Source organism: Pogona vitticeps, chromosome 4 (assembly GCF_051106095.1).
Source record: "Pogona vitticeps strain Pit_001003342236 chromosome 4, PviZW2.1, whole genome shotgun sequence".
Lineage (NCBI taxonomy): Eukaryota > Metazoa > Chordata > Lepidosauria > Squamata > Agamidae > Pogona > Pogona vitticeps.
The window spans coordinates 190268832-190294301 of record NC_135786.1 but is presented as its reverse complement, the minus strand read 5'-3'; the positions used below and the strand labels follow the sequence as shown (position 1 = coordinate 190294301).

At 41.4% G+C, this 25470-nt stretch overlaps 1 protein-coding gene and 1 long non-coding RNA gene across 2 annotated transcripts in view; one reads left to right on the top strand and one right to left on the bottom strand.

Annotated features, from left to right (window-relative positions):
• LOC140706923 (uncharacterized) overlaps positions 1-12845 on the bottom strand; it is a 37426-nt gene extending 24581 nt beyond the window's left edge. The window contains exons 1-2 of the long non-coding RNA XR_012086852.2: positions 12707-12845; positions 11772-11899 (exon numbers count right to left, since the gene is read on the bottom strand). This is a non-coding gene — a long non-coding RNA (uncharacterized LOC140706923). The remainder of the gene's footprint in view (positions 1-11771; positions 11900-12706) is intronic.
• The window catches only part of B4GALT6 (beta-1,4-galactosyltransferase 6), a 28306-nt gene continuing 15496 nt past the window's right edge, over positions 12661-25470 (top strand). Inside the window, exons 1-4 of the mRNA XM_072998887.2 lie at positions 12661-13281; positions 21259-21375; positions 21584-21697; positions 23807-23931. Of these exons, the coding sequence (XP_072854988.2) occupies positions 13167-13281; positions 21259-21375; positions 21584-21697; positions 23807-23931 (471 nt within the window). The 5' untranslated portion in view covers positions 12661-13166. The remainder of the gene's footprint in view (positions 13282-21258; positions 21376-21583; positions 21698-23806; positions 23932-25470) is intronic.

Below are 25470 nucleotides of genomic sequence, written 5' to 3'. Positions count from 1 at the left end.
TAGTGGGTCCTTCACCAGACAGGTTGGAGGGCTATTTCCCTGCCCTTAATGGGGTTACACACCCCATAAGGGACATTGTCCACAGCTCCTGGACTCCAGTCTAACTCTGGAAGCCCAGGTGGACTCGGTGGCCAGGGGAGCCTTCCTTCAGCTGCGGAAATTGTACCAGCTACAGTCCTACCTGGACGAGCGGTGCCTCATGACAGTTACACACGCACTGGTAACATCTCGTATAGATTATTGCAATGCGTTCTACGTGGGGCTGCCTTTGAAGATGGTCCGGTGACTACAACTGGTCCAGAATCGAGCTGCGTGGCTGGTGAGTGGTGGGGCCGCTAGGGAACATATCAAGCCAATTCTGTTTAAGTTACATTGGTTACCAGTTGCTGCCCAGGCCCAATTCAAAGTGCTTGTTTTGACATATAAAGCCCTAAACGGCTTGGGCCCTGGATACCTGAAGGACCACCTCCTTCCATATGAGCCTACCCGGCAGTTAAGATCTAGCCGGGGGCCCTTTTGAAAGAGCCGTCCCTCAAGGAGGTAAGAGGGATGGCTTGTAGACAAAGGGCCTTTTCGGCAGCTGCCCCCAGACTATGGAATACTCTCCCAACTGAGATTTGTCTGACACTGATGCTGATGACATTTCGGCGCTAGGTCAAAACCTTCCTCTTCCAGAAGGCTTTTAATAGAAATAACATCAACTGTGGGTCCTGATGGCAATTTTTAGAGTATCTATTTTAATTGCATTTTAATCATTTTATCTTTTATTGTAGTTTAATAGTATTTTAATTGTTGTAAGCTGCCCAGAGACCTTTGGGTAGAGTTGGTGGCATATAAGTTAAATAAATAAATAAATAAATAAATAAATAAATAAATAAATAAATAAATAAATAAATAAATAAATAAATAAATAAATAAATAAATAAATAAATAAGGTAAAATGAAAAGGAAAAAACCCAGAAAAAATATTTTCATGTGCATTACCAGAACTGACGAGTAGAGGGCACCAGAGATCATGCTATGTATTCTTCACTAACAAGTATTCGTACCACTGTCTCTGGCCTCTAGTGGCCACTTCTCGCAATACACATGAAAATAGTTTTTTCCTGGATTTTTTTCTTTTAATATTTTTAATATCACCAGGCAGTAGGTAAGTGAATCAGTGGATACTGATCCTGTGGATAAGGAGATCCTGCTGTACCAACAGTGCTCAGGTTTTTCTCATTGCTGTGGCACTAGAAATCTCTCTGTTTCTGTAGTAGTCCTGGAGGGATTCCTAGTCAGGGTGAAATGTTCAAACTAGCCAGATTGAAAAAAACTGCTGAGTATTCAATTAATCTCTAATTTAGTAAGCTTCCCTGAGAAAATGTTCCAAAGAATTTATTTGAAAAATTTCAAATAAACAACAAATTTACTGAACAACAGTTAAAAAATAATAATAGAATATACTGGAACAAAACAGTATAAAGGATGTAATTTAGCTTAAATAATACTTTATTTCTTTTAAATGTGGTCATAAAATCCTGTTTAGAGTAATGTAATGTTTTCAATGTACTGTATGAATATCCTTTAAAATGTCTGGAAATAATAACTAGTTCAAATACTGTATAATTGTTGTCTAACGTGGTACATATAGACCATATATTACTGATCCTCAACCAACTCGACTGACTCCCAGTTTACTTCCAAACCTGATTTGAGGTGGTGTATTTATGTAAAAAGCCCAAAATTGGTTGGAGCCAAGATGTCTGGAAAATGAACTCTTCCCATATAATCCTGCTCATAATTTGTAATAATTATCCTCCAGAAACTCTATTGTGTAATCTACCACCAAGAGAACCTAGGCTGATGGGTACATGAGGTAAGGTCTTTAATTTAACTGCATCTTGACTATGAAAGGCCTTCCCAAGGAAACTGCAGATGGTTTCATCCAAGAAAGAAATCACAAGAAACCAAGAAAACAACACCAAACTGAAGAGGAAAAACAGCCACCCACAAATAAAGTATTTCTGCCATACATAAAAGGGGTTATGGACCGCATGGGGAAACTTTTGAAAAAACACAACCTACAAACAGTATTCAAGCCCACCACAAAAATACAACAAATGTTACAGTCAGCAAAGGACAAAAGAGACCCCCTCACCACTGCAGGAGTATACCAGATACCTTGCAGTTGTGGCCATGTATATATTGGAACCACAAAATGCAGCATTCACACCAGATTCAAAGAACATGAGAGACACTGCAGAATAAAACAACCAGAAAAATCGGCAGTAGCTGAACATGTCCTAAAACAAGCTGGACATGAAACTCTATTTCGAAACACTGAAGTACTGGACAACACCAGCAATCATTATGTTAGACTGCACAGGGAAGCCATTGAAATCCACAAACACCAGCAGAGCTTCAACAAAAAAGAAGAAAGTTTAAAACCTAACAAAGCCCGGCTCCCAGCACTGAAAAATACAGCCTGCAAAAGGTCAAGAAACTCTACCTAGCCACAAGGACCAGTGATCACTGTACACAAAAGACCAGCTAACGACAACCATCAATCACAGTGACAGATAATCTCTCCCCCTTATCACAACATTACACTCACAACAACAACAAAAAAAACACTGATCACCATAATCACCCAATCTCCTGAAAAGGACAAAAGCTGATCCCACAGCTATAAATACTCAACTATCCAAACAAACTGCACCGGAGCACAGACAGAGTTCTGACTCCTGTCCTCTGAAGATGCTGGCCACAGAGACTGGCAAAATGTGAGGAAGAAAAACCTTAATAACACAGCCAAATGGCTAATTTAAGAACAAGGTAGAAAGCACCAATCCCCAACAGAGATCCCCTAGGGACCCCACTGCTATTATTGTAATGACAGACCAAACCTACTTCTGCTTTCTGTTCTTTAACCAGTTTTCACACTGTAAGAGGAGTTCTCCTCCTCTTCTTTCATAACTGTGTTTATTTTGGACTCTGGTGAAGGTCTTTATCAGAAGCCTATTAGAAGTTAAAGGAAATGGCTATTTCATGAGTTCTATCCATACATTTACTGATAGTGTCAAAGGTTTAGCAAGAAAGGACTACCATTCCAAAAACTATGATGATTCTTTCAGCAAGGCTTGCCCTTCTAAATCATTCCCTTAAAGCTAGGCTCACCCTTCCATATACATGTTGATTTTTTCTTTAATAATGCTTTCTACCAATGTATCTGCAACAGATGCTACCAGCCCTGTAATTCTCCAGGCTAACACTGTAAGGATATCACATATTTTAGAAATCAGAAATGTAATATTTGATATTTTTTAATGCTCAAGTAGATACCATCCAGATTCATTGGCCAAAATCCTGTTGCTTAGCATAGTAAATTTCACGATGTAGTCCTACTAAATCAATGAAAAACAGTCAAAGATGAATTCTTTTATTCCAAACGTGACTTGAAAATGAAGCTTCTCATCTGCAACATTCTTATTTCTTCTCATTTCCATGTGAACTCTGAAGCCGGATCTTACCAGCAAGCCCCTAGATGATGGCTAAATATAGAAAGCAAGTTCCTAAAGGCTTCAGTTGCTCCCCCCACCATCAACTAAGAGTACATTTCTCTGGATGCTTATGACAGAATCCTGCAATTGCCTGCACATGAGTTTTCACTGACATGCGATTGAGAGGGAGAGTAAAAATAACTTTTTCTCTCTACCGAGAATACTTATTAATAATTATTCATGAAGAAAAAAGTAGGTCAAGTATGTGCCTCAACATCAAAAGCAGTGACATTCATTCAGCAACCACAATCAGCTACAAGTGACAGGTGGCTCCATGTGCCGGCCTGAAACATTCCTTTTGCAGAGTACATGTTGTGAATAAAAGTGATGCAAAACATTGGAAGACAGCCTATGACTTCATGCGAGGGAATAAACCACCACTTTGCTTGACTTAAAAGGAGACAGTGTGTTTCTGGTGTGGAAATCCATCCAACTTTTCTTTCCTTCTGTTCGGAAACAACTTTCTTATCAGCATTTTGAGCTGTTCAGAACATTTAAAGTCTAGTTCACACTTGATTAAATGTCAAGCACAGAAATGTCATTGTGAAGATGCAAGAGCATACATAATGAGAGATGCATGCAGTTGTCGCGGTAAACCAACACATGCAATTCATATTGTTTTCTCCATATGATGAACTAATTTTGTGTAGTAATTTAATTTTCTAGTAAAGCACACAGTTCTATCAACACAACCACCATTCAGGTCTATGTTTCCTATACTACCAATGCTGAAGAATATGAAACAGAAAGCTTTTATGCAAGCATCCAAGAGGAAATTGATCACATACCAAATCAAAATGTGCTCATAATCATAGGTCGCTGAAATGAAAATGTAGGGAACAAAGCAGAACTAAATGCTGTTGGAAAATTTGGCCAAAGAGACAAAGATGAAGCAGGAGACTCACAGATTCTGTGAAGCCAACCATCTATTTATTCAAATGCCTACTTCAAACAGATGGCTGTACATGTAGACACCACCAGATGGACAATACAGAAACCAAATAATTGGAAGCAGGAGATGGAGAAGCTATATTTTCTCTGCAAAAACAAGACTAGGAGCAGAACGTGGTACTGATCATGAACTGTTAATATCCAACATCAGAGTAAAGCTGAAAAAGAGCACTAAAAGGAAATGCTTTCTGGGTGTGGTGGATTAATGTGATACATTTCAGTGGCTTGCAGACTGTTTTGGTTACCAGAAACTGGACAGAGAAGGCATATCACTGTTCTTCTGAATCTCTTATCAGCTTTTGACACTAACGTATTGATGTTATATTCCCAGACAACCAAGCTGGGATGGCAGTGTTTTACAGTGATTCCAGGCCTTCTTGAAAGAGTTATTTGAGAAGGTAGTAATGGGGGACGCGTTCTACACCATGATTATATAACCCTATCCCATTTATTGTTGTGTTACACCAAGCTTCAGCACTGAATCTGAAGGTGAGAAACTCCTGTGTGTGTGTAAGCCCTCCCAAGCAAGAACCCTGGAAAATCTGTGCATGCAGTTTGCTTTATACCACCTGCACTGAGGTATGATTCAGCTATCAGTCCAATCCACTTCTATAAAACAAGTAGGGAAAGAAATCCACTTCTATAAAACAAGTAGGGAAAGAAAATATATTGCTCTTCATCTCAAGTCACAAAATGCCTTTGGCAGAACGAATACATCCCACCCCCACAGCTTATAAAATGGCTAACTCTGCTCTGCCCGAGCTGTTCTTGTACTACAAGTTCCCTGGCTCAATTATTATCTTTCTGCTGAGCCACCTACCCCAAGACATTCTCTATTTCACCTTGAAAACACAAGATAAGCAATTTTGGCATATAGGTAAAAAGTTTAGGTCACTGCTATGTGGAAACATGCCTCTCTGAACACATCACGTTAGGAGAAACAAATGAAAGATTGTATTCATAACATGAATATGAGCTTTAAAAACAGGACGTAGGATGTTCCTGTGCAATAAAGTGTAAAAAATGCCCATGCTTTGAGAGTTTTATCTTAACACACACACTACAGCCAGCCCTATTGGATGGAAGGCTGACTGAAAATCCTAGTAGATAACATCTGCTTTCTGGATTGAGAGGCAGGCTCCTCTGCTCCAAAGTAAACAATGCTCACCAATCTAGCAGTGTTGAATCAGTTTTGGTTTTAATCCCTACCCCAAAAAGCATCTTATTTACTTTATTTATTTATTTGATTTATACCCCGCCTATCTGGACTACTCGTCCAGCATTTTATCTTCTAACATTTATTTTATTAGCACCATGAAATACAAAAGCTTGATAAGAAAAATAATCTAGGAAAACTTGCTTGTTCCTATGAACTTTTTTGAACAATACTGTATAAGTCTCATCTTAATTTGTACATCGTGGGAATAGCATTGCTATATGTGTGCAAAATGAATGTTGTAAGTTTTCAAAAGCAAAACTTTGGAGCATGTTAAAATGGTGACATCTAGTGGCAATGCTTCCAAATGCAGTTTTTGCTCACGTTCTATGATCTCACTGCTTTAGGTTCTCCCCTTTGTCTGGTTAGAAAAGACAGATTTGTAAGACTCACAAAAGAAGAACTATTGTGTCATATCATTTAAGAATAGCCAAGGTCAGGGAAATCAAAGGCATCCAGAAGATGGAGGAATGCCCTACTGTAAAATAACACATTTCCAGGGCTTTTAAAAATTACTTTCTAATTTACAACTTCTGGAATTCCTGACCGGCACAGCCAGTGGCCATGTCAGCTGTGGGATTCTGGCTTAGTCCAAAAAAGTAACTTTTTAAAGGCTCTGCAGATGTTCTACCAAACTAAAAAATAGACCTGAAAGAATGGTAAGAATTCTAAGTAGCAGTTGTGTAAGAAAGACAAATAATTTTTGTAGCTGAACAGACAATCTGTAACCTTCCTGCCACTGACTAACTAAAATCCATCCTTTCTTAACAATATTAATAATAATAATTTATTGTCATTGTAAGTATATACACATACAACGAAATTAAGGATTATATTGCAATAGTTTTTTTTTTGTCACAATAATCCTGATGTGAATCTATGTCAATTTCATGTCAGGATTATTGTATGTTAAAGTATGACTTTAACAGTGAAATTCTAAGTGATTATAATGTATGCTTCTGAATACCGATAGTATATTACAATGGCTATACCATGTTCTCTCAAGGTATGGCTCAATAAGAAGCTAATGGCATATAACAAGATCCTGTCTATAGAGCCTGTGTCCAGAGCACACTCCTGTACTGCAGTGAGTACTGGACCCTTTGTGCACAGTAGGAGAGGAAGCTGAACATGTTCCATATGTGTCGTCTCTGATGCATTTTTGGTATCACCTGGCAGGGCAAAGTTCCAAGTAGAATATTCCTAGAACGGAGTGAAATTTTTAACGTGTATACATTACTGAAACAGCAACATCTACGTTGGCTTGGGCATGTCGTGAGAATGTCTGACAGTCAGATTCCAAAAAATCTCCTGTATGGAGAATTAGTGCAGGGAAATTGCCCCAGAGGGAGACCAGAGCTGCAATACAAGGTTATCTGCAAGCAGGATCTGAAGGCATTAGGAATGGATCTCAAGAGATGGGAACCTTTGACATCTCAGTGTTCAGCCTGGAGGCAGGCGGTGCATCACGTCCTCTCCCAATTTGAAGAGACCCTTGTCCAGCAGGCTGAGGCAAAGAGGCAGTCACGGAAGCAGCAAAATCAGGGAGCTGGACAGGGTTCAGATTGTATTTGTCTTCAGTGTGGAAGGGATTGTCACTCTCGAATTGGCCTTCTCAGCCACACTAGACGCTGTTCCAAGTCCTCAATACAGAGCATGTTACCATAGCCTCTTGAGACTGAAGGATGCCTAATCTAAGTACAATGGCAGTGAAATATAAGACCAGGTCTGCTAATGGTTGGATCTTTTGGAGGTCAGTAATTCACAGGATTACTATAACTCAGAAATGACTTGATAGCAAATAAAAGCAGAAAAATTATTTTAAGATGCTCATAGATTGGGTGGGTTTCCTGATAATTCTTGAGGATTCTCTTGTTGCCTCAGCCGGTGACTTTGTCAAAGTCCTGGTTCAACTCTCAAATGGAGAAATGGCCAGTGAACACATGTGCATCCAACCACCACAGAAGGGAGACAAATTTGCCCTCAGGTTTTCTAAGGGCCTGGCAGTGATGAAGTGACTTGGTGCAATACTTAGAATAAACCTGACTGAATACAAACCAGGATATAAATAAAATGAATTAAAATAAAACAGAGAAATAAGTAAATAGTGTTAATATACTATATATCCATGTAGTATACTGTACTAGGATTTGTCATATTTTTTTAAAAAATATATAACAAAAATTAGCATTTGGTTTGTTCTCTCAATAGTTTTCTTCAAAGATCTGAGAAACACTAATTAACACTTGCCATCTGTTATACAAGATTTGATTAGAATTTTATTTTACCGTAATGCAAAGCTAATAAGCAAAGAACTGTGTTGGTTCTCATTTTACTTCCACTGTAGTCTATGTGAGCTATTCTGCCCCCTATACTATGACCGGCCTAACTGTTTGCTTCTCTTGCATCCTTGCTCAGTTTCTTTACATAGATGCTGATCTTCTGTGGGTGAGCTGACTGTGAGGTATGTCACTGAATACAATGTATCTGTGCATGTCTGATATTGTCTAGATTTCAGACACATGTAGAAATTTTTCTGGGTGGCTGAGCACTGATGGCCATCTTGTGTTTTGAGTTAACATTTATGGTTTTGGAGTATAACCTTGCCCAGGTTTATAGGCAGAATTAGAGCCTTGTGTTGTAAACCAGGTGGTGTGAATAGGATGTTTATTAGTCTTGTCACTACAGTGCCCTGTTCCCATCGATCACTTGTGATCTGGCCAAGTCTTGAAAAGTTCAACTACACCTGTGTGGCTTCTACTCACTTCATTTACATTTCCTTTTGCACAGTTGTTACAATGTTCCTTTTGCGCCCAAAGCCCCAGAATTAGCACTTAGCTGTTAACTATCACAGGTCTACATGGAGAACAACATGCCTGCAATTTTTTTATTCCCCTCTCTTGCCATACTTACTATTTTTTTCCATTCATAATGCCATTCAACTACAAGATGGGATTGCATGGGCAGCACTCCTTTTAAAAAGTCTTTTCCTCTATTTTTTCATGTTATTCTTTTTTTTTTTCAATTTACAGAAATTTTACAGGAGAATTGAGCAGGAATGCTGATGTTTCAGTCCATTACACATTATCAGTACAATCCTAGCTCAAAAAACATTCTGGTCACCTAAGAATAGGTAGAAATCTCAATTTGCCAGCAGAACCCTTTTCATAGATATCTGCTGGCAGAACTGCTCTGCCAGCTAGGACATGCTGAAAGAAGAACAAAAAACTGCAATGGAGAAAGGCTGGAGTTAGTCTCCTGTAGCCAAAGGACACAGCTGCTTTGCCTGCATAAAGTTAGGACAAAATGAAGGTAGTCCTAAATTGACTCCAGTATTCCATCTATGTTGGCTTGGGCATGTTGTGAGAATGGCTGATGGTCTGATTCCAAAAGATCTCCTGTATGGAGAATTAGTGCAGGGAAAGCACTCCGGAGGGAGACCACAGCTGTGATACAAAGATATCTGAAAGCAGGATCTGAAGGCCTTGGGAATGGACCTCAACAGATGGGAAACCTTGACATCTGAGCATTCAGCCTAGAGGCAGGCAGTGCATCATGGCCTCTCACATTTTGCAGAGACCCTTGTCCAGCAGGCTGAGGCAAAGAGGCAGTCGCGGAGCCAACAAGGTAAGGGAGCAGGACAGGGGACAGATTGTATTTGCCTTCAATGTGGAAGGGATTGTCACTCTCAAATTGGCCTTCTCAGCCACAGTAGATGCTGTTCCAAGTCCTCCATACAGAGCATGTTACCATAATCTCTTGAGACTGAAGGATGCCTAATCTAGTGAAATGTATTCAAATATATTTCATTATCTAATCTATTCCTAGGTGAGGCGATTCAGACAACTTCAGCTCTGCAAAGACAACATTCTCTCCAACATGATTCCCTCTTCCATATTGCTTTCTTTTGCCCCTGGCACTTTCTATTTGAATATTTTGTCCCTGCTTTTTTTGGATTATTGATAGCATGAACTGCTGGATAGCTCAGAGGCTTAGGTCTCTGGCTGGAAGTTCAGTTTGCCAGTGTGCCTCCTTGACAGGGCCTCTACTCAATGATCCATACAGTCCTTTCCAGCTTTGCAGTTCTAAAATGATTATGCTTTTTCTCTGAAGCATCAAACTACCAACAGACACACAGAAACATTAAAAAAAAACCCTTTTATCATAAGAAGAATAGTTGTGTCAGCAATTAAAAGATATAAAAATGTTTACATGTTAAGACTTTTTGTTACCCAAATTTTCTTAAACCATGCATACAAGTATACAGGAAATCAACACAAACCTGGCCCGTACATTGCCACATCACTGCTGGAACAACTCTCCCATGGCTTTGCCAGTGTTTTTAATAAGATCTAAAGTGGGACACACTTGACCTAAATAGGTCTGTTAATGACAGAACATTTTGGAGGTCTTCAATTCATAGGGCTGCGGCATGCAGAAGTGCCTTGAAGGCAAGGGTGGGCAGCTTCCACCCTCCATATTATTGTTGTATAGCAACACTCACAATCCCTCACCATTAGCTACAGTATGTTGGCTAGATCTGATGGGAATTGTACTCCAACAGCAAGTGTTGGGCCATTAGCTGCCCACCTAAAGAAATGAGAGGAAGCAAATGGGCAGGTAGAAAATGTTAGTATGCCATGAAAAATCAGCAAACAAATGGTTACTTAATACGTTATTTTTATTTATTTATTTATTTATTTATTTATTTATTTATTTATTTATTTATTTTATTTATTTATTTATTTATTTATTTATTTAGTATCATGCTCATTTAGACAACATCTACTCTGGGCGGCTCACAATAAAATAGACTAAAACAATTAAATATTATCAAACAACAATTTAACAACAAAGAATATCATTCAAGATGGAAAAGGTAAGAAATCAGATAGTGACCGGAGAGAAGGCCTGCCTAAATAGCCAGGTCTTGAGTTGGCTCTTGAAAATACCCAGCGAAGGGGCCAAGTGAATCTCAGCGGGTAGACTATTCCAAAGGTGATGGGCCACTGGCGAGAAGGCCCAGTTTCTTGTTTTTTCTTTCCGGGCCTCCCTCGGCGTTAGGCCCCTCAGCCACCCCTCATGGCTAGAGCGAGTGATTCAAGTAGATCTAGGTGAATCAAGTAGATTCCACCTAGATCTAGATTATAGTTTTACTGACAGGAAAAGAAGAGACATGCTTGTGAAAGCTACTGCTTCAGAAGCCAATATAACTTGATTGGCCTCGATGAAGGGACTGAGGCACACCATTTGCTGCTCTGCTTGAGACATCATAGTCCAGCCCTGAAAGTTTATGGCAAAGGAAAGGATACCTTTCATGCAAATGTAGTCAAACCACTAACAAAACAAGGGCGTTCTTGGACTGCTTTCTGGAGACCCTAACCACCTGCTATATCACCCGAGACTCAAGGACACAAACATTTTTTAAAAGCAGCAAAATGAAATGGCTCAAAGTGGCTAAGGGTTTTTCTTAATAAATCTATCCCCAAGATGCTCACAATGAAATGATCCTCTCAATGTTGCTGATGGCGGACTTGAATTGCTGCTGGATACCGTAAAAGAATTCAGTTTATCTTGTGCAGCACCAGCTTTAGGCCAACAGTTTTTTTTTCGGGGGAAGGGGGCAGCTGTCCTATGATTCCTATTGTGTCATATTAAGGAAATGTGTGCAGGGAAGCAGGATAGATGGATGGATGGCGGTCTCTAACAGGAACACCTAAAACTGGTAATATGGATGTAATCCAATTGCTTTACCTTGTAGATATTCAGCATAGAATTAATTAACCCATGGGCGAAACATTGGGCAAGTCAGAATTTACCTTCTGCAATTCAGCCACTTCCCTCATGCCCAAAGTTTCCTTCCATAAACAGCGAAAGATGAGCACACATGGACTTTAGGCCACTGCAAGTTCTGGGGTCTCCTAAGCTTATACATTTGTCTGGTAAAAGAAGTCAGTGTAGCTGACAGGCATAAGGCATCTGAAACTACTTGTGTGATCCCACAACTCCTGCCAGGGGAATACAGTAGTAGTGTGCGTGTGAACCAACAAGAAGATTACCTGTAAAGCTTCTCCTCTGCTATAGTCTCCTATTTTAGACCCTGTTGACTCCTTCCTCCTTACGACTGCATGGATAACCGCACGCGCTTGATCTGTTTTTAAATGCACGAACAGATTTTCTTTTATTCCTAGGAATAATAAATCAACAGAATACAGAAGTAAAACTTCGGACGTTCAAGAAAGCTTTTAAAAACGCGAGTTGCGGGAGGAGGAGGGAACTGCCACCTCAGACTCGCTTATAACTAATGTCCTTTTGCCAGTCCGAATTGGTCCGCGGGCGGCTGCAGCCACCAAACAATCCTCGACCCGGCTAAACCGGCGAGCCGGCGCGCGCTCCGCTCCGCTCCGCTCCGCTTGTTCTACGGCACGGCCGCTCCGGCTCGCGCCCCTGCGCAGGCAGGCGCGTGCCCACGCTCGCTCGCGAGACAGCGCTCTGCAGTCTATCGTCGAGCCCCGGGAGACGGGCGCGCTCGGAGGCGCGCGTGCGCGCATCGACCCGCTTCCTCAGCGCCGCAGGACGGGAGCCTCTGCGGCTCCCGGGAGAAGTGAAGGCGGGCTTGTGGAGTGGAGAAGGGGGGGAGGGGGGCGGAGAACCGGAGCTGCTCGGGAGGTTGCGGTGGGGGTGGACTGTGGGGATGCCGCTACGCCGGGTTTAGGTTGCTGCCGCGGCCGCTGGTGGGAAGAGGGGAGTGGCGACCGCTGAGGCTAAAGGAAGCACGGCTGCAGTGGTGGTTGCTGGCGGCGGAGGGGGAGGCTGCGCCGCCCGTCTGCTGCCTTAGCCCGGCAGGCGTGTGGAGAGCCTATAGCTATGGCTAGGAAGGGCGCTGCTACGGCCGTGTCCGAATGGCGAAGCACGGAAGGGCGCTCCTGAGGCGTTAGTGGAGCAGAGTTCCCACCGGCCCCTACTGTGGTGTGCCCGGCGTAGCCTGTCCTACCTGCCTGGTGAAGTACCGCCCCCTCTCTCCCTTCACGTCCGCGGCCAGTTGCCCTCGGCTTCCTTAATGGTTCCCAGACAAGCGCCCTCCACACTGCCTCTATTGCGCTGCCGCCTGCCTCTCCTCGTGACCTTTCCGCCCCCTCCTCGGTGGGCGAATGCAAGACCTTACTCTCCTCCCCAACCCCTGTTGCCTCTCGGCGCCTGATATTTTCAGCCCCCCCCCCCTTTCCCGCTATCTTCACTATTCAGATCATGCTAATGGATTCATCCCTGACCAGGTTCCCGCACTTCCAGGTGTCTTCATGAGGCCGCATCCTTGGCTTCGCCTCTTGACTTTGCAGCTAGACTGGTAGCCAGTCTGGGGGCAGCTTTTGCCGCCTTCTGGCCTGGAAGTACGGTCGCCGACGCTAGCAGCCGAGGTTATTAGGGCGCGGTTGTGCCTGTCCTGAAATAAGAGGATGCCTCTCTTCAAGAAGGCGTTACGGCTCTCCAATCGCTCCATTTTCGTCTTCGTCTTCGTCTTCTCTTTTTCCTCCTCATGTCTCTATTTTATTTACGTGGCTCCTGGAATAGGTAAGAAAGGACACCCCCTTCTCCCCCCTAAGGTGGGTGGGTGGGATTAAAATACATGCCACTCTTACCTGTCTCAGGTCTAAGAGATGTATTTCTAGCTGGTTTGGTGATGATGGTTCTTCATTCATCTATTTATTTACAGATCACTTATATGCTTATTTACAGTGGTGTCCCTTGGGGGGAGGGGAAACAGTTCAATGGGAGGTGATAATAGGAATCTGCAGGGTGTATAGTCTTGGTGTGACTGTTTTCCTATGTTCAAGTCATCTCCTGGTCTTGCCAGCCATTAAGTCCTGGATATATGTGTGTGAATTCATGAATTGTCACCATTTCATTGCAGTAAGATAATGTAAAAATGTGTGATAAACAAAAGCATAGAGAGGATAAGCTAAATACAGAATCTTATTTGGGCTGTATTTTTGATTGGCATGGATCATTCTTGCTCTCCTAATGTGAGAGCGATTTACTTGTCTGTAATGATCATATTCAGAAGTGGGGGGTTGCGAGATGAGAAAATAGTTATTATCACCATTCCAATTGGGAGTTGTTGCTACTTTCAGAATCACACCCATCACTCTCAAGGTCATGTCTGAATGTGTGAGATGACTGGGCAATAGCTGGGATTGTGTTGGACAGTACCTGTGAGATAGTTGAGACTAGAACAGCTCACACAAATACATTGGGATTGTATGGGGTAATTCTAACATTTATTTATTTAAAGGGCTAATGGCTGAGAGCATTTACACATACAGAAATTGTTTAAAAACCAATTCCTCTTGTCCAAAATAGATGGCTTGGCTTCACTTTACTATATTATAATCAACATTCCTTCCAACTATGTTGCTGTAGTTACCTTTCCCTATAATTTTTTATTTGTAGCTTTATTGCTACAGACATATGTATTTATTGTCAGTAATATTCTTGGGTGTCATGCCAAAGTAGAGGAGAAACCTACAAACTGATGAAGCGAATATATTTTGAGCTGCTTTCAATTTGATTGGTTTAATATATTGAGAAGAATTGTTCCTTATAGGCTATATATTAAAATATTTATAACCCAGTCTTACAAGATAGTTATGTAAACTTTTTAAACAATTAAAAATAATTACAGTGTAACAAATAGCACTCACATTAAATTATGACACTGATCTAGATAACAGCAACAATTATAGAATTTGAATGTGTTCTATGCCATTCCACCAATACAAAGATCAGCTGCACACATGAAAATGGAGAAAAGTATTTAACATTGCCATGTGCTATCCTGTTGCCTCTGACTTACAGTAGTCTCCAAAATATCCTATCTTCAACAACCCTGTTCAGCTCTTGTAAACTCAAGGTGATATCTTCCTTTATGAAGTAAATCCATGTCATATTTCATCTTCCTCTTCTTTTGCTGTCTTTAACATCATTGCCTTTTCAGTGAGTCTTGTTGTCTCATAATGTGCCTAAAGTACAATAGCCTCAGTATCATGCCCAAAGTATAGCAGCCTCAGTTTCTCTAGAGAAAGTATAGCAGCCTCAGTTTCTCTAGAGCATCATATTTCGAATGAATCAATTCTTTTTCTGTCAGTGTTTTTCACATCTGTACATAGCAATAAGGAATACAGTGGAATGGATGGTCTTGACCTTGGTCTCTAGTCACAGATCTTTACACTTGATGATCTTTTCTAATTCTTTAATTGTTGCCCTTGCGAGTCTCAGTTGTCTTCTAATTTCTTGGCTGAAGTCTCCATTTTTATTGATACATGTACCATCATAGGCATCCTTCAGTCTCGAGAGACTATGGTATCGTGCTCTGCATGGAGGACTTGGAACAGCATCTAGTGTGGCTGAGAAGGCCAATTCGAGAGTGACAATCCCTTCCACACTTAGGACAAATACAATCTAGCTCCCTGATTTTGCTGCTTTCCTGATTGCCTCTTTGCCTCAGCCTGCTGGACAAGGGTCTCTTCAAATTGGGAGAGGCCGTGATGCACCGCCTGCCTCCAGGCTGAACACTCAGATGTCAGGTTTTCCCATCTGTTGAGATCCATTTCCAAGGCCTTCAAATCCCGCTTGCAGATATCCTTATATCGCAGCTGTGGTCTCCGTCTGGGGCGATTTCCCTGCACTAATTCTCCATACAGGAGATCCTTTGGAATCCGACCATCAGCCATTCTTGCAACATGCCCGAGCCAACGTAGGCGTTGCTGTTTCAGTAGTGTATACATGCTAAAAATTCCAGCTCGATCTAGGACTACTCTATTTGGAACTGTGTCCTGCCAGGTGATACCAAAAATGCGTCAGAGGCAACGCATATGGAACGTGTTCAGCTTTCTCTCTTGCCGTGCATGAAGGGTCCAGGACTCATTGCAGTACAGAAGTGTGCTCAGGACACAGGCTCTATAGACCTGGATCTTGGTGTATGCTGTCAGCTTCTTATTGAGCCATACTCTTTTTGTGAGTCTTGAAAACATGGTAGCTGCTTTGCCAATGCGTCTGTCCAGCTCGACATCTAGGGAAAGAGTGTCAGAGATCGTTGAGCCAAGGTACACAAATTCATGAACAACCTCCAATTCTTGCATGGAGATGGTAATAGAGGGAGGTGAGTCCACGCCCTGGCCCATGACTTGTGTTTTCTTCAGGCTGATAGTTAGTCCAAAGTCTTGGCAGGCCTTGCTAAAATGATTCATGAGTTGTTGGAGGTCTTCGGCAGAGTGGGCAACAATGGCTGCATCATTGGCGAAGAGGAAGTCCCGCATGCATTTCAGCTGAACTTTGGTCTTTGCTCTCAATCTAGAGAGATTAAAGAGCTTTCCATCTGATCTGGTCCGGAGATAGACACCTTCTGTTGCAGTTCCAAAGGCATGCTTCAGCATGACAGCAAAAAAGATCCCAAACAGGGTCGGCGTGAGGACACAGCCCTGTTTCACTCTGCTTCGGATGTCAAAGGGATCTGATGTTGAGCCATCAAAAACTACAGTGCCCTTCATTCCCCCATGAAAGGACCTGATGATGGTAAGGAGTCGAGGAGGACATCCAATCTTAGGAAGTATTTTAAAAAGGCCATCCCTGCTAACCAAGTCAAATGCTTTTGTAAGGTCTATGAAGGCCACAAAGAGTGGCTGTTGTTGTTCCCTGCATTTCTCCTGCAACTGTCTGAGGGAGAATACCATATCAGTGGTGGATCTATTTGCTTGGAATCCGCACTGTGATTCTGGATAGACTCTGTCTGCAAGCACCTGGAGCCTCTTCAGCACAACATGGGCAAGCAGCTTCCCTACAATGCTAAGAAGAGAGATGCCACGGTAGTTATTGCAGTCACCCCTGTCTCCTTTGTTCTGATACAATGTGACGATATTTGCATCCTTCATATCCTGTGGTACTCTACCTTCGCTCCAGCAAAGATGAAAGATTTCATACATTTTGGTGGTGATGGTCTCTTTGCAGCACTTCAGCACTTCAACAGGGATGTTATCCTTTCCAGGTGCCTTGCCGGAGGCAAGGGAATCCAAGGCCGCTTTTATTTCTGCTAAGGTTGGTTCGCTAACTCTTCCAGGACAGGGAGGCACTCAGTGTTATTTAATACTTCTTCAGTTACTACATTCTCTCTGGAATACAGCTCAGAGTAGTGTTGCATCCAGCGGTCCATCTGCTTTGCTCAGTCCTGGATGAACATGCCTGTAGCAGACTTCAGGGGAGCAGATTTCTTCTGTACTGGACCTAAAGCCTGCTTGATCATACATTCCCTTGATGTTACCTGTGTCTGCTGCTAACTGTATCTGAGAGCAGAGCTGAAGCCAGTAATCGTTGGAACATCTCCTGGCACTGTTGGACTTGGCTACGAGCAGCTCGAAGAGCTTGCAAGTTGTACTCACTAGGGAAGGCTTTGTATGCTGCTAGAGCTCTCCTCTTATCCTCGATGGCTGGAATTAACTCCTCCGAGTGGGTGTCAAACCAGTCGGCCATCTTGTACCAAGGTATACAAAATCTTTAATTAATTTCAGTTTCCTCATTGTCAACATTAAAACTGTCTAAAAGTCTGCTTTGGTGCTTTCTTCTTTCATGTTCACTAAAAGTAATTTCAAGTTATTTCTGCTTTCTGCCAGCAAGATTGTGTCATCTGTATATTTTGATGGATGTTCCACCAATTTTCACTCCTCCTACATCTGAATCTAGTCTGACTTTCTGTATATGTTCTGTGTACAGATTAAACAGATGAAATAAAAGCTTGGATAATTTTGCTATAGTTCAGTCTATTTCTCCATATTTTCTTGTAATGGTGGCTTCTTGTCCACAGTACAGATTATACAACAGGACAATCTAGTATTGAGGCACACTTTATTTTTTAGGGCACTCCATGATTTCTCATCCACACAGGCTTTTCGGTGGTCTGTAAAGCATAGACTAATCTTCCTCTGAAATTCGTTGATGTACTCCAATAAGCAATGTATATTTGTGATATGATCTCTAGAGCTTCTTCCTTTTTAGAATCCAACCTGAACACCAGACATTTCTTGTTTTATAGATGGTAAATGTCTTTGTTGCAACATCACAACCATAACTGCTTGCATGATAAATTAATGTAATGGTTTTGCAGTTACAGTCGTGCCCCGCTTTACGATTACCCCGTTTAACGATGAATCCGCTTGACGGTGAGGTTTTTGCGATCGCGAAACGTTGGTTTGAATGGGGTTTTTCCGCTTTGTGAACCGATTTTCGCTTTACAACAATCAAAAACAGCTGATTGTCGGGTTTCAAAATGGCCACCGGCTGAAGAAAATGGCCCCCCGCTGTGCTTAGGGACAGATTCCTCACTGCATAGGCACCGAAAATGGCCACCCCATGGAGGATCTTCGCTGGACAGTTAGTTTTCAGCGTATTGGAATGCATTGAATGGGTTTCAGTGCATTTCAATGAGCTTTTTTTATTTCGCTTTACGATGTTTTTGCTCTACAGCGATTTTGCTGGAACAAATTAATGTCGTAAAGCGAGGCACCACTGTACTGCACTCCTTGGCATGTCCTTTCTTGGAGGCTGAAATGTATATTGAAGATTTCCAATCCGTGGGCCATTGTTTGTTTTCCATGTTTGTTGGCATATTCTTGTAAGGATTTTGTTAGGATTCTTGTAGCTTGGAATAGTTCTATTAGTATCGCGGCTACTCCTTGTGATTTATTTCTTAAAAATTGCTTTGAGAGTAGCTTTCACTTTTAGGATCCTTAATATAGGCTTAAATTTCCCTTTGATTGTCTGAAAGAGTTTTCTTGTTTCCTCTGTTGTTACTCTTTTCTATTATTTCTTTATATTGTTCACTATAATAGTTATTGTGTCTCTATGTGACAGTCAAAAGTTGCATTCATGCTTCTGACCCGATTTCTGTCATGCTTTGTTTGTCACCAGTCCTTAACAATTGTATGTTTCTCTATTATGTTTCTCCATTATCTAAGCCAGGGGTCTCAAACTCAATTTAGCTGGGGGCTGCTGGAGGCAGAGTCTGGGTGAGGCTGGGCCGCATCAGATTTTCCGCCAAGCAAGAGCCTGAGGAAGCTGCCCAGGAGTTTCCTTAGCCCGGGTGGGGCTCCAAGGAGGAGGAGGAGGAGGGGTGCACGAGCCTTCCTCGCCAACCATGACCCCCTCCGGCTCCTTCTTCACTACTACCACCACCACCACCACCACCAGCAGGATGAAGAAGCAGAGAAGGGAGGGAGCGCCAGCGACTGCCTAGCGGGGAGAGAGGAGGGCACGACATTAAAAAAAAAACCCTCACAGAATTGCCTTGCCAAAGGAGAAAAGCCCCCATCAGTACCCGCGAAATTAAACAGAACGGGGTGGCCCACACACAGGTGCTTGCGCATGCGCGCGCGCACACACACACACACACACACACACATGGAGGTCCAGTAACCTTCCTCTGAGGGCCCCCCTCAAAAAAAAGGCATACTCAGCAGCAGCAGCTACCCCCACCACGACAGAGGAGTAAACTTTTCGAGGCGACCCAGGGAGCCTCCAGAGCTGTGGTGGCTGAAGCAGGACGAAGAGGAGGAGGAGGAGGAAACACTGCTGGGTGCTGAGGCGGCCACCGACCGGGCTGGTGCTGGGGGTGCCGAGAGAGAAAGAGAGCCACAGAGCCACTTCCCTGGAAGAGGTGGCGGCGGCAGCTGCTATTGGTGGCTTAGAGGCACTCTTCGAGGACAGGCTGGGAGCGAGCTCCGCTCTTAGGCATCGCTCGGCGGTGGCTCAGGCACTGGGGGACAAGGGCTGGCAGTGCACCTTGCTTGCCAGCTCTCCTCCAAGACAGTGTCTCTTGCACCCTCCACCCAGAACTGTAGCCTGCCAGCTAGCAGACAGGCGGGCTGGTTGGCAGGCTGCAGTTCCGGGTGGAGGATGCAAGAGGCGCTGTCTTCGGTGAGAGAGCCGGTGAGCGAGGCAAGGCTTTTTTTTTTTACTCTAGACAGCAGAGGATGCATGGGCACTTCGGGGGGGGGAGACAAGGCGGGGGCTACAAACTATTGTCCGGCTGGTCACAAATGGCCCCCAGGCCACATGTTTGAGACCCCTGATCTAAGCTTTTCTGTTGACTGCAAAATGGTCTTTTTGTCTTCTCTAATATTATTTCCAGTTTCAATGCATTGGAGTTTCCTTTCACCTCTGTGTACCTTAGGCACTAGATGTCCTTTTGGCCTTAATCGGGTTGCTTCTTTCGTGACAATGCTGGCCATACTTTTCCATTTCTTTTCCCTTGTAGCTCACTAGGTGTTTTCCAACCTAGAAATCTCATCTTCTAGCACTGTATCTTGAAGAAATATACAGCAGTAACAAATATGCAGTAGTGGTTTCCTGTAGACTTCTTCTGCACAATGTTGACAAAGTTAGCTAGGGTATAGCTGCCATTATTTATGAAAGATCACCTACCAGTGTCAACTTCCACTACTCCTGCTGCCCAGTAGTTGCCATCCAGGAATTTCTCCACCCCTGTCACTCTTGCAGATGTGACCAATAGTTCTGAAGAGAGTGGATGCATCTTAATCTGGTGTCACATCTTTGGCCATTCTGTCTTGGGTGACCCTTGTAGGAGTCCAAATTTGTAATGTAGTCCAGCCAACTGATGGCATTGCTTCATCTTCACTAGTATGTTTAGACCCCTTCAGCAACTTTGGGTGTGCATCCAAGAGGAAAGGCATCTAACATAGATATTGGTAAATTATACTGCAAACTGAGAAATGTGACCTTTTTTTTCAAATAAAACTTGTAAGTATATCAGTGTGTGGTAGGATATTTCTCTTGGGGAGTGATTTTGGTGTGTGAAGATATCACGTAAGTGAGCCTCCTGTCCTTCTTGCTTTCATGTATTAATGGTCTCTCATGGGTTTAGACTGTGAAAAAACACATTTGGTAATGTGAGACTCTTCTACACTTTTGTATTTATTACCCGACAAATGATTATTGCTGTCCTGACAGAGGAACAGATTCTGAATCTACACTTTTGTATTTATTACCCGAAAAATGATTATTGCTGTCCTGACAGAGGAACAGATGCTGAATCTAGAATTAATTTGCTTTTTCTGAATAAAATATGTGTGTGTTTGCATCTAAAAGATTTTCAGTGTCTGCTTAATGATTGTCGTGTGTTTCTCATATGAAACTGTTCGTAGGAGCCTCAGTTTCTGTATTTCCTTTTGCTGGCACTGTGATGGTTTACTCTAAAAATTTTAATTCTCATTATGAGAGAAACTAGAAGGTTTTTTTTAAAAGTGGGACTACTGTATTATGTTTTTGTTGCATTTAATGTTTTTAGTAGATTTTATCTACTAGTATTATTATATTTGTTTAATTATTTTTAAATATTGTAGTAATTTATTTTTCTTAGCTTTTAAGATGGTTTCTTTTTAATATCATAAGTCACTTTTGGTCCTTTTAAGGAGAAAGACAGGATATAAATATTTGAAATAACTAAAATAATAAAATCAATAAACCATTTCCCCCCCTCAACAGCAAACACGTATTTATTTATGGTACAAGCACGAGGTATAATGCTGAAAGAAAATGTGAAGACAATAGGACATATGATCAGACTGTACACAAATAAGAATTCTACCCTTAATGGCACAGGTAAGAATGCAGTGATTCAATGATGTTATACCTTTTCAGTGACAATCTTGACTAATAAAGCTCTAGATTCAAATCTCAGCAAGTTATTTTGCATCCAAACTAGATTTTTATAGTGCCACATTTTTAAAAACCAGTTACATTTTTAAAAATTGCTATATTTCCTTGAAAGCACTATACAAGTTTTCATCTTTTCACCCCTTCCATTAAGATTACTCTGAAGGAAACAACACACGTGACAGCTTTGCTCAGACTGTTATGTATCTTCCAGAAAACTTCAGTTACTCTCCTTGCCAGCCTTGTCCAGAAAAGTTGCCACATATGAGTAAGTTTATCTACAGTAGCATGCATAAGCTGTTTGATTGCTTTATATTCTTTTGAAACACAATTCTTCAATAAAATAGGTAAGCGGTGTTATATTTATTGAAATTAGTTCTAACATAGATATTAAATATAATTCATACAATATAGCTAGAATTCCCCAAGGCAAGAAAAAGAGGACAGAGCCTTAAAAAAATTAACAATAAAGGTTTTTAAAAACCTCCCTAAATTTGTACCACAATTTAGAGCTGTAGAGGGGAATGGATTTCTAGGTCTAAATTGTCTAAAACATGCTATTCAGTCAGGTAATTATTTATGTCATGTTTAAGGTTTAGAACTTCAATTCAGTTGAGACTACAAGCAAAACTGTCAATTGTTGCCTCATGGAGTTTTGGGTGACTCTAAAGTGTAGGTTGGTTTTCTAGTTGAAGTATTCCATAGGAACTCAATTTAAAATTTATTTATTAGATTTCTATCCCGCTCATCTAGACCAAGAGTCTACTCTCAAAGTTAATGAAACATTATTTCCAGATGCATAAGCCATGTACTCCACCCCCCTTCTCCTGCAACATGGCTATAAGGAGGAGGTAGATAACTTTTGCTTTTGATTTCAGTTAGCCACAGTTTAGCATTGTGCTTGAACTCTGACCTGTGAATTATTTTAACTGTGGTTAATTTAAAGTAAGTTGATTTCATAAACTGTGCTGTGGCATCCAGGGCCATCATTCTTCTGATAGAATTGTTTCTGTCCAGAGAACTAGTAGACATTCACTTTCCTCTTCTCCCCTAGCCTCCTATATACTCATAAATCTGCTTTGGAGGATGGGGAAACCCCATGGAGCAGATTTGTTTTGGAGAGCTTACAGGAGAGATGAAAAGGAAAGCAGGTCTCATAAAAATAGTGGACAAGCTCTGGTGTGATACTGATTTACGCCATGGATTAAATCTTTCTTGTTTTGATTATCATTGTTATTTCAAACCACAATTTATAAATAAATAATAAATAAATAAATTTATTGGGGCTCAGGACTAATGCATAACTGTAAAACAAGGGTGGGTAATACCTTTATTAGGTCTCTGCGATATCAAAAACAGGCAAATTTGAATTCATGCAGGAATCTTTATTGGGCTGGCATGGTAGAGGTTGGTGGTGCTAAGAGTGGTGGTGATGGAGAGAAATAGAAGAGTCCCCAAATCCTCTGTGGTTATGTGTAAACATATGTAAAAGCTTCCAAACTCTTCTGTGTAGAAAGGGAAGTGCATGTGTCTGAAATTCATTGTGATGATGGACAATCACATTGAGTTAAGGCATAATTCCAGTTGTTTGTTCCAGGTAGGGCAGAACCATGAAATCAATTGCTGAACATAAATTAGCAGTTATGTAAATCCAGATAGCTGATTTTTTTTCTTCACTAGTCTCTAGACTTCTGTGCATGATAAAGAGTTCCGGAGAATTCAGTGTCTTACCTTGTTTATAGCTTTTTAGTGATTCACTAAAGTTATTGCCCAATCCAGAGGCTTGTGACCTTACCGGGGAGGGAGGGGAGAGGATGATTTCTGCTTTGAGACTTTGCTTTCTCTGGAGTCCCAAGGATGCCAGAAAGACTCACATTGTCTATTATGGTACAGAGATGTTGGCAGTGGGATGGTTTTAGCCTTGGTTGGGTCCTTTGAGGCTGTGGTCTCTGTAGATCATGGCAAGTCTGGATGATGTTCCCTAGGGGTGAGACTAAGGGAATGAAACAAACCTCCTGGCCTAGACTGGGATGGGCAAAGACTTCTCAAGGATTGTAACTGGATTTAGAAGTAAGTATAAAGCTAAACCTCTCATGTTTTCCATTTTTCCTTTTCTGGAAATTACTTAATTCCAAGATTATGTCAGGGGCATTTCAAAATGTTTGTTAAAATATAATGTTTTTATGTATGTTTAACATCGCTTTACTGAATTGTTTATTTTTAAAACGATGGTTGATGTTGTAATTTGTATTTTATTGCATGGACCATCTTGAGCTCAGTTTAGTAGAGAATGGAATATGCATACAGTTCACCACATAATTCCTTTATTAACAAAAGTCTAAATTTGAATTAATATTTTGTACTTCACATTATCTAGGAGGCTTTATTGATGCCAATATGAGTGAAATCAGTTTGGAGGAAATTCAGCAGATGTTTTCAAAAGATTTAGACATTGAGCCAGGTGGGCACTGGAAGCCAAAGGACTGTAAACCACGTTGGAAGGTAAGATGTTATTTATATTGTTCTACTAACCCATTTACTTTTTTTCTTTCAAAAACAACAACAAATTAAATAAAACAACACACACACAACCTCCCCCCCCCAAACCTGTATGAGAATATGACTATGTGGAAGGTCATCCCACGGTGAAGTGAACTTCTTTGTGTCACACTCTGGTACTTAACTTGCTGTCATTGTTCACACAAAAATGTTCAGTTATCCTAGGAATGTGTCTTTCAAGTGTCTGTACATCACATTACCTATTTCACCTTTCTCTGCCATTATCACTATTCTCTTACCCTCTTCTTTCACCATCTTTCTCCCCCACTGTTTGGCAAGTGCAATAGCACTGAATTGACAAGGCACAGTAAACATTTGAATCAATGCCTTATAAATTTAGAATTAGTATATGATAACTACCTGGCTCTTCCAATTGTTTTTATCAGGGTGCTGTATGATTTAACACATCTCAGTGATGCTCTAAAGTTTGAAATTGCTTTCTTTTGGATCACATCTACAAAACCTTAAAAACATACCTAGAACATATAAATGGATATATATTTATATTCCATCATTACATTTTCCCATTCAACAAAATAATGTGACTTCAGACTGAATTAGACCATAAAGGCATAAGTCTTAATCTATATATCTGTTCCTCTACACTAATCAGATTATTTGTTTTTAGAAGAATCATGGTATGTGAGTAAAAAACATTGAACCGTACACCTCTTTACTTCTCTGTTCTCTGTTGCTTGATGCACATTTCTCCTAGCTTCATTCATTTAAGCTGTTTGAGCTGGGGAATCACATCTGATATTGAAATAGAAGTCTTCTGTTCTCTTTCTTATAGACCAGAGGTGTAGAAAGTGCAGTTCTTTTGTCGTAAGCAGCCCCTAAGGCTATTTCTGCAGCCCCCAGCCCTTCTCAGTGAAAAGGAAAACAGTAAGAAAGGTAAACTGCAACTCTCAGAAGCTTCCAGGGAGCTGCAAAGTTTAACTTCCCTCAAAAACACAAAAAACAAATAAACAGGAAAAAGGGGGAAAGCCTCCCCTGTATCTTCCTTCCTTCCTTCAAAATGTTTATATCCCACCTTTCTCCTTAGAAAGAACTGAAGAATTAACAATGTGACTAGACAGGTGAGGAACCATAGATTAAATTGTCTTGCTGTACATTTTTAAAACTCAGTACCTGTTCGCTTCTGCTTCTAAAATTACTGTAACCGTTTAAGTCAATAACATAAATTATACTGTTCCAAGAGTCCATCATGCACTTCCCAGTCACCCTCTTCTGCAACTGATTTTCTGACACTTTGGACTTGAGATAGCACATCTTGCTGAGGTAGGAGCTATGAGTTGAAAAGCAGAAATATAACATTTCTAGAAGGAAAGGTAGATTGTAATTGTCCGAATGAAAGACCAGCTACAGAAAGAAAGCAAATTAATCAGCAGAGCAAGGCAATTGCAACACTGATGTGGCACAGCACTAGAACTGACAGGCAGACAAAAAAAAAAAAAAAGAGCGAGAAGAAACTAAAAAGAA